We start from the raw sequence: 9,863 nt of genomic DNA, 5'->3' as shown, positions 1-9,863 counted from the left end.
CGGCCAAGTGGCTTTGGGTCTCTTTGGGAGACTTGGGTCTCTCCAGGCTTCACTCACTTTCCTCTTTTGCCTGACTCCACTTCTGAGAACAGGTATTTGAGACCTGAACTTCTGATAAAACCGGGGTGATCTCATTCACCCTCCATACAGCACTGTGGCTTCGTAAGAGGTGTTTTCATTCTTCTAAGTACCCCAAGGGAGGCAGATATCCCTATCCCAAGACGGTTTGGATAGAGAAGGAAGGTGGAGTAGGGAAGCTGCCTGGATGAGCATCCTCACTGGTAGGTAAGGAAGCCTGAGCTCACCCAGCCTTTCAGGGGCAGGCAGAGTAGACTGGCATTCAGGGGTCCTGACTTCCATTCAGGGGCTTCCTTCATTGCCTCTGCTGCCTCCTGTACTTTTCCTCATGGTTATCAACTGCATCTGTTTCTTTATAACCCAGAGAACACTTAGTTATTCAGAGAATCTAGTCCTGCTGTGCAGCCTTCAGAAACTCTCCACTCCTCTGGCCTCCTATCAGTGAAAAGAGGGTTAAGGACCTCGCGGTCTTCCAGCACAGAGTACGTGCTCTTTGACTTGGAAGCCCTAAAGCAAAGAGCCGATTTTTTCTTTGCAGGGAAACTAGATGTCCCCGCCCAAGCCAGGCACCCGCGGCCGCTGCGAAAGGACTAGTCCAAGGTCGGCCCTTGGTCTCTTGGCTGCCCCGCTCATCCGTTGGGGGAGGACGGAGAAGCAGAAAAGGGGTCTCTCCTACTGCCAAGACATACAGACATGCTGGCCCCCTCCCCACTGACACACGCTGCGGTGGGGGCGGCTTCTGCGCGTGCGTCGGCGTAGAGCCCTCTCCCGCCCACGTGCGCGTCCCCGATCGGAGGCGCGCGCGCGGCGGCGGGCTGGCGGGAAAGCGCGCGGGAAGCCCCCGGCTGGCTCCCCGTGTGGGGGAGGGAGGACAAGAGGCGTTTGGAACGTGCCACTCTCAGAGAGAAGGGGAGAATTTTCGTCCTGCGGTGGCTTTTCTACCCGTCTCATTCTCCAACAGACCCGTTAGCTGCCGCCGTCCCCCACCGCGATACGGAGCCCCACGCCGCGGCCACGCTCCCTCCTAGCAGCCTGTCCCGGCCCCTCGAACCCAGCTCTGGCCTGCGCTGTCCCCTCCGCCGCCGGAGCGGGGCGCTGCGCCGCGCGGTGGGGCCGGAAATTCCCGCGGCCTGAGTGGAGGAACCGAAGCGGAGAACACGGCGCCGCCTTCCACCTCCCCAGGCCGGGCGGGGGCGTTGGGCCCAGCGAGGGCTGGGCTGCCGGAGTGGGGGCTGGGGGCCCGCGTCTGAGGAACTGCGGAGTCGGCCGCAGGCTGGAGCCGCGGCGGGCAGGCATCTGGACAACGGCGTTACTCCTCTAGAGCCGCTCCGCGAGCTGAAGACCCTGCGCCCCAGCTCCCGGGCCCCCGCCCCCTCGCGGTCTCCGCCTCCTTGCCTCACACACCCCCCCGGGCCGCTGGAGCCCAGGCCTTCCCAGCGCTCCTCCTCCTCCTCTTCACACTCACCCTCCGGCCCGGGTCCCCCTGCGGTCCGCCGGCCTTGCTCCCTCCAGGGTGAGTCCTCGTTCTCAGGCTCTCCTTACACACATATTTCACACACGCACACAAGCCCGGTCGCTGCGCCACCCCCTCCTCTCGGCCCTTCTCTCCTCGCTAACGCCGCCGTCGGAGGAGGATTGATGTCCCTTCAGCATCATGCAGCCGCCGCCGAGGAAGGTGAGGATGCAGCTGGGGGCGTTTGAGGTTTGAGGGGGATGCGTACAAGGAACGCGACTGGGGCGACCGCTGCGCCCCCTCCCCCTTTGCGCAAGAGGCCTTGACCGCTGTCGCCTCGGGTTTGTCACCGAGTTGCCGCCTGCCCAGGCTGGGGGCGCGCGTGTTCGGTGCCTTCTCTAGGGAGGGGCAGCCTGGGCTTGTACCCTCTACCGCGCGGGAGACCCCCAGACATTTCACAAGTTTCGGATGTGCATTTGTGTGTGTGTGTGAGTGTGTGAGCGCACACGGCAGTGCTGCTCGTTGCAAAGTGCTTTCTCGGGGCTGCACCGAGGGGAGGCGGGGGAGCCCTTGCAGCTTTACAGAGCCTTGTGCTTTTGTGATTGTTTAGTCTGCACCAGGTTTGAGCCCTCCGCCAGCTTGTCTCCCTCCTCGCCTATTTGCAAATTTACAGAGAATTTGTTTCCAGCCTAGCCTTAAGGTTTTTTTTTTTTTTCCCACGGGGCAACCGAAAAGAAGTTGCAGTAGTCAGTCACCCCTATCCCAGGGGAAAACAAGAAATTAAGCGTTGACCTCTCCTGCCTTTCTCTCGCCTATTCCTGCCCCGCCCCTCCTACGAGGGGGCGAGGAGGCGGCGGTGCTGCCCCTAGGAAAGCGAGAACCTGGCAGTGCGTTGCATGTGCACGAGGATCTGGGCTTGGGGTGGGAGTGACGGGTGCTCCGGGCTTGTCAGCAGCTTCCCCGCTTCGCCCTTCCAGAACTGTTTCACTGTCCTTTTCCCCAGTTTTCCCAGGGACTGAGGCTGTGTCCTTGTCTTTTTAATCCTACAGATGGTTACTGAGTGTCTACTTTGGGCGTTGGGTGGAGGAGACTGTTCTATCCTCCCCTCTTGGGCAAACATTTGGTGAATGCTTAACTCACTCGTGTCTGCTCCCACTTCTTTCTCTTTCTTAACCCTGGTTCTCCAGTTAAGTGAGTCTTTTTCTTTAATACGCGTACCCTAATCCCTCCTGTAACCCTGCTCGGGAGGTGGGGGTTCCACGCCCACTGTAACCTAGACGTCGGCCTGTCGGGGAAGGCACTGGCCAATTTGCATTTGCCATTCTAGCTGTTTAAAGTGGAAACGCCACGGGGACCGGCTTGCTGGGGTGGCTGAAAAGCACTGCATATGCTGGAAGGTCACTTTTGCTTTCTCCTTTATGAGAACGAGGTTGTGATTTGATGTGCCGGTAGCGAGTCGAGGGCACCATCCTGAGACTGCTTTCTCGCAGCCATTATGAAATAATATATGTAGTTGATTCATGCATATAATTTCCCGATTGTGTAAATTTTGGTCATTAGATATTAGGCATTCTTACGCCCCCTTCTCCCATCTACACTCTGCTCAACTCTCCTGGTGGTTAATGTCTGAATCTTTTTTGGAAGAAATAGAAGACAGACTTTTTTAAAACTCTTAAGACCTAGATATGTATGGAGCTTGTGCATGAAATGAAATGACTGGCAGTTTATTTTGCACCTCTTTAATCTGTAATTTTTAAACTCTTGTACTTTAATTTAGCCTCTGCTTCAGGATATTTGTTTTTTTCATTAAGTATCTGCATTCAACAAAATTAGGTGGCTAATAATGGGTTTATGGTCCTCAGGGGAGAGGCAAGCAAGAGTTATACGTTCTGACAAGTGTTAAGTATCTTCCTCAAGTAATTTTTTTTTTGTTTAGGTTGCAGTAAGACCTCATGAATATATGGTATATTTTAGGTGAAAGTTACACAAGAACTGAAAAACATTCAAGTTGAGCAGATGACAAAACTTCAAGCCAAACATCAAGCAGAATGTGATTTGCTTGAAGATATGAGGTAAGGTTATTGTAAATAGTTTGAAAACTTCTGCATCTCTGTTTCAAAGAACCTTTGCGTTACCAAGCCCCAGGAACTGATGGTGGAATTTCCTTTTGGATTTCCTGCGTTAAGGCGGATAGAACTTTGACTCAGCTAGAAATTATAACTGGAACTAACACAATACAAACTTTTTTCCTTTAGTAGAAGAACCTATAATGTACACGCACTATTATGAAAAAAACAAGGATCTTACAAATTTATCAAATTATAGTAATTGAAGTAGAAATTCATATTTAAATAATCTTTCTACTGAATTGTAACATTTATTGACCTTAACGATATCACACAGATTTTTAAACTGACACCTGGTTAATGGTTAATATCTGGGGGTGAGCCAGTCAACCTCAGATGATTATATGCTAACACTGTTTATTGCAACATAACAAATGTAACATTGTCTTTGAACATTATTACATTTAGTGGGAAATGTGTTTATCATATTTTATCATTGAAGTTACCTGTACCCATAATCAAGATAACTTTGAATTTAAAAGATAAGACATTTTGTCAGTTGTGAAGAACAGTATCTTTCTTTATAGAGGGAATTGTGACTCATTTTATTGAAAGAAACACCACTGTTTTATTTAACAATCCTGTAATACAAACTGACAGTTCAACAAACATATTTTTTGTAAAGGGTGGAGGATGATTTGCATGTTGAAACAGAGTAGCTGCCCTTATTTCCCTTAAGTAGCACATTTATTAAATTGGAATTGTGTCTGTAAGCCTCATCAGTTACCTGTTTTTTCCTGTGGTGCACAAGCACATGTTGGTTTCATGAAAAATATTAACTATTTATTGTTATAATAAAATTATATGTGTTTGGATAGCCGAATTATTCATAGCCCAAAGATTTTAATATCAAGAGTTCCTTTTTTCCTCCCCCATATTTAGTTTAGGTACTATTTGTGAGTATTTCTACTATTTACCTGCCTTTTCAGGGTTTCTAACTAAGGCATGTAAATTTATATTCATCCAAACTTGGATATACCAATATTACTGTTTTCTGATTGAAAACGACTCTATTTTAATTCTGTGTTTGGTTTTTTGTTTGTTTGTTTGTTTTTCTTGTGGCCACAGGGAAATTTTTAGACTTTAATTCCTGTTTGAGATACCTGAAACTTACCATATGGTTAAAAATTAAGTTTATAATGTCTGTTAAGTGAACTAAGTTATTTTAGTAGAAATCTCTAGATGAAGGAAGTAATAAATTTTCAGAAGCAGTTTAGGAAGGTAGAATTAATGTATAAGATCCTTTATGGGATATGAGTGGTCAGTGGTCATTAAGTCCTGTTGATTATATTCTGAAGACTTCTTGTTGACATTCTTTTCTCTATTTCCCCTATTGCCTGTAGCTTGGCTTATAGTCAAATACATGGACACACAGTCACTGCTAAGTTGATGTAGGTTGTTGCTCCTGCTGCTACTGTTTAGTTGTTTGTATTATTCCTGACTGTATCACATTTCACTTGCATTGTTGCAGTAATATCCTAATTATTGCAGCAGTGTTCTCATCTTCCACTTCCCAGTCTCCCCTTTTAAATCTGTCTTCCACATTGTTACCAGTTAATTTTCTAGTAACATTGCTTATTATATATCAGGTTCTCTTTGATCTTCTGGATAAAGACCAAACACTTTGTCATAGCATGTATGGCCCTTTGCAGCCTAGCTACAAGCTTCATTTCCTGGCGTAGTTACTACCATTTCATGCCCATGCATCCTCCCTCCTTATTCTCCCTGCCCTGGCCACTCAGGACTTCTGGTTATCTAGTTGTTTTCTCTACATTCATGGCTTTGTTTGTGCTGTTCTCCTTGCCTGTTGATACCTTTGCTCCCAATTTTCACTTGGCAAATTCTGGTTATTAACTAAGTTGGCAAGTTTGATCTTCTCTGTGATCTTAAAGAATTTTGATTTTTCACATGCTTCTGGCTTCCCCTCTCTTGTGGATTCCTTGAAGTCAGAAGCTAAGTTTTATTCATTTCTGTGTCTTTCTACCCTTTGTTTAAGCTGGCAGAATTGTTAAATGAATGTAACTGTTTATATTTTAATATAGCTTATTTGTTTTTAGGTGAATTTTTTGGGGGGGAGGGTAATTAGGATTTTTTGTTTATTTATTTATTAACTGGAGGTACCAGGGATTGAACCCAGCACCTCGTGCATTTTAAACACGCACTCTACCCCTGAGCTGTATCCTCCCCACTTGGTGAGATATTTTATAAGCTCTCTTTGTAGGGGGTTATAGTGGTGTCTGTTGAGCTTGTGTTTTACCTTGATTCATGTAGGCACTTTAAAATGGACTGTGGGTATTTGATGTAGAGTATATCTGTTTTTATATATAATGCGTAAATATGGAGACTGTTGATGCTTCAAGAATTAGTGAATCCTTTATTACTTTAAAGGACTCAGTGTGTTCTTTTTTGTATTAAATAAATAGGATGAATCCCTTCATTCCAATGTAGTTGTGAACAGAATACTATATTACCTCCTAAACATGAGTTCAGGTTTCTGATTTACTTTTTTAAAAAAATGATAATATTGAATTGGAAGTTGAAAATTACCTACTCTTGGTATTTGTGATAACTGTAATTGCTTTAGGAGGCGGTGGTTTGGTTTTTTTGGTCTGTCCTAGCAAGTGGAATGACCTTTTAAAAATTCATTAGAAATCTCTGAACTTGGATTTTATATGTATTATGTTGCAAAGGATCTTGACTGCTTTTCCCTTTTTGAGGCTCCCACCACCCTGTTCTCCAAAATCCCACAAACAGCTCTCCTTCTCACTGATGCCCCCTCCACAAGTGTTATGCTCAATTTAAATTAGTATTAATTCACCCTAAAAAGTCCAGATATTTTTCATTTTTAACAAAAAGAAGTGAGTAGACAGAGAACAGTTTTTGTGACTTTAAAAAAAGTTTAAAAAGTTAAAAAAAAAAAAAAGACCACAATGCATTAAGCTGTAAATAGGAAAATTTTATACTGGGTTATGGTTAGTTCCCATTCCCCTCCCCCCTTCTCCTCTTCTGGAATTTTGAAGGGAGGAGACCAATTATGATACAGTTTTTTCCTTTGCTTTCCTCCCCTTATTCAGTTCATTTGTTCCAAGGATGCATGTGGAAGCTGGTGTATTGGGAGTAAAGTATGAGAAGAAAAGATAACTCATTTGTTGTTAATCAGGGACATTCCATGCTCTGGGGAGATTTTATACTAAAGTGTTTCCTGTTGACTTTTGCTGTCAGCAGTAGACAAGCACGCTTTACTTTCTTTTTAGTTTATTATTTTTTTATTCTCTGTTTGCTTTCTTAGGCCACTTATAAGTAAGTTTCTAAATACTACAGCCTATGTATTGTTTATTAATGTATTTATTATTTATTATGATAGAGTCAGTAAAGAAAGTTCTTTGCAGGGACCCAGAATATTAAAAACTACCTTCTTAGCAGACATTTTTAGGAAGTCATTATATAATATTGAAAAATTATAGAATTTTAGAGTCAGGTAGATACTATCACATTTGTTGATTTTATAGATAAAAATGGAAACCAAGGCATGGCTGATATGAAGTGAATCATACTGAGGTGGACTCTTAAGTCATTTCTCCTAATTTCTATACTAGTGTGCTATATTTGTATTTCCTGTATCTGTATTCCCTGTATCTGTATTTCCCATGCTTTTAACCAAGAAACTCATCACGGGTCTCATTTTTGGAAACATTTTGCCTATCAAAAAGTACATTTTAACTAATAATTTGTTTTCTTAAACATTACTTCAGAGAAAAATATGTATGGTTTGTCACAGATGTTTTGAAAAATTGAAACTGGCTCAAGAAGCGCCTGTCCTTTGTAGACATCTGGAGGTCTAGTGACATCAAATGAGGAATTACTGTATTATATGTTACCCACTCTTAAACTGTAGATTCATGGGAGTCCCTGGGGATTGGATTCTGAAATCTGTTGATGGAAGCTCTGGGACTTTTTTCATTTTCTCAGAGACCATTATATCTAGAAAGGAAACTTAGAGGTTATCTGGTCTAGAGGATTAAAAAAAATGGTTTATTGAGATCTAATTCACTTACCATACAGTTAGCCCATTCAAAGTTTTTTGTATATTCATAGGGTTGTACAGCTATCACCATACTTTAGAACATTTTTGTACCCTCTACAAAAGACTTTACCTGTCAGCAGTCACTTCCCGTCATCTTCTCCAGCCTTAAGCAATTACTTTCTCTCTTTATAGAGGTGGAATCTGTATAAATGGAATCATACAATATGTGGCCTTTGGTGACTGGCTTTTACTTAGCATAACGTTTTCAACGTTCACCCATGTTATAGTATTAGTACTTCATTCTTTTTATGGCAGAATAATATTCCATTTTATGGATATACTACATTTTATTAATCCATTCATCAGATGGACTCTTTTGCTATTATGAATAATGCTCCTTTGAACAAATTTTTTTGTGGTCTTATGTTTTCATTTGTCTTGGGTATATACCTAGTAGTGAAATTGCTGGGTCACATGGTGACTCTATATTTAACTTTTTGTGGAACTTTCGAAGTGTTTTCTGAAGTGGCTATACTATTTTATATTCCTGCTAACTATAATGTATGAAAGTTCCAGTTTCTGCACATTTTTACCAGTGCTTGTTATTGTTTGTATTTTGATTATAGCCATTCTAGTGGGTGTGAAGTGGTATCATATTGTGGCTTTGATTTGCATTTCCCTAATAGCTTATGATGTTTAGCATTTTTTCATGTGCTTCTTGGCTATTTGTATATCTTCTTTGGGTATTCAGATCCTTTGCCCATTTTTAATTGGGTTATTTGTTTTTTTCTTATTGAATTGTGAGAGTTCTTTATCTGTTTATCTTATCAGCTATATGATTTGCAGATATTTGCAGTATTTGCAGTATTTTTCCCACTCTGTGGAGGAATCACCTGAGGTGATTCTTCTGTGCATTATGTAAACTTTGAGATAAGTGAAGTGATAAAAAGAGTAAGGACTTTGAAGATAGATCAACAATTGAAACCTAGCTCTGCCACTTATTAGCTGGGTAATTTAGAATAAGTTACTAACATTCTCTGAGCCTCATATTTCATGTATATAAAATAAGGTTAATATCTACCTTTCTGCTTTTCAGTAAAAGTTAAATGAGATAGGTGAAATACCAAACATGGTAGGTATTCACTATTGGTAGCTACAGGATGTTGTCTTATACAAGATAACAAAATAAGTTACTGTGTTTTATTAATTCTAAGAAGCACTTTTTTTTTTAACATTCTTATATTTCTGAAATCTGGATACATCTTACAATTGCTTTTGGTTGTGATGCGTTGTCATTTATTCTTCATATGCAGAACTTGCAGAGTAGCTATTAGTAGGCTTGGAAGAAAGTCCCACAGATAATGGTTTGAATACAAGTGTTGGATCACCTGGGATTTTGATGGCACAGAAGATGATATTGTGTGGAAAAACATGGATATCAATGACTGATTCAAATAAGGGATTCAGAAGAGTTTGAACCTGAATGTGACCAGTTTATGCACTAGTTTATTTCATTTATCTTTTTAAAACTGTGCACAAGAGTAATACATGCTAAAAATCTAACTAATGAAGTTTCAAAGAGCTCTTTTAATAAGTGTGAATAAAAATTGTAAGTGATAGGGCATTGTATCAATTTAATTGGAAGCATTTTTTCTTAGTGGAACATAATGTGTCTTGCATCAGTGTTGTTTTAGAGATGATGCAAACTGGAAGTAGCAGTTCAGGTACTGGACTCAGGTCTTTTTCATTCATCAGCAATCATTATTGCTTCTCAATCCAGTATTTTTTCAAATTAGAATTTAAAAGTGATGTAAATCATGAGAGGGAGAATTTTTTTTAAAACAGAGCCAGGACTTCCATCTTTCTGTGTTGATAGTGATTCTCCTCATGATTGCTGGATGGCTTCTGCAATTCCAAACATGCTATTCTCATACAACATTAGGTGGAAAAACAGAAGGGAAGGACAGTTACTCCTCATGCAAATTTTCCCTCCCTACCTCCCCTCCTTCCCTTTTATTGGGGAAGACAGTTTCTACCAGAAATTATCCCCAAAGACTTTCCCCTTATATCTCATTGGCTGAGTTTGCTCCATAGGCCCCTGCAGCCTGGCTGCAAAGGAGCCTGAGAATATGATTACCTTCTTGGAGAGGTGATCTTGGCCAGCAAGAAATAGATATTGGTG

At 42.1% G+C, this 9,863-nt stretch overlaps 1 protein-coding gene across 2 annotated transcripts in view; it reads left to right on the top strand.

Moving 5' to 3' along the window:
• Positions 1-937: 937 nt before the first annotated feature.
• The window catches only part of FCHSD2 (FCH and double SH3 domains 2), a 194,331-nt gene continuing 185,405 nt past the window's right edge, over positions 938-9,863 (top strand). Inside the window, exons 1-2 of one of the 2 annotated variants that reach the window (XM_010989217.3) lie at positions 938-1,753; positions 3,506-3,603. In XM_010989217.3, coding sequence (XP_010987519.1) covers positions 1,733-1,753; positions 3,506-3,603 — 119 coding nt within the window. In that variant the 5' untranslated portion in view covers positions 938-1,732. Of the gene's footprint in view, positions 1,754-3,505; positions 3,604-9,863 lie in introns of those variants that run through there. The other variant, XM_064492675.1, reaches the window with a different exon arrangement.

This window comes from Camelus dromedarius, chromosome 12 (genome assembly GCF_036321535.1).
Source record: "Camelus dromedarius isolate mCamDro1 chromosome 12, mCamDro1.pat, whole genome shotgun sequence".
Lineage (NCBI taxonomy): Eukaryota > Metazoa > Chordata > Mammalia > Artiodactyla > Camelidae > Camelus > Camelus dromedarius.
The sequence above is the reverse complement of the archived record's forward strand: the minus strand, read 5'-3'. Positions and strand labels throughout refer to the sequence as shown.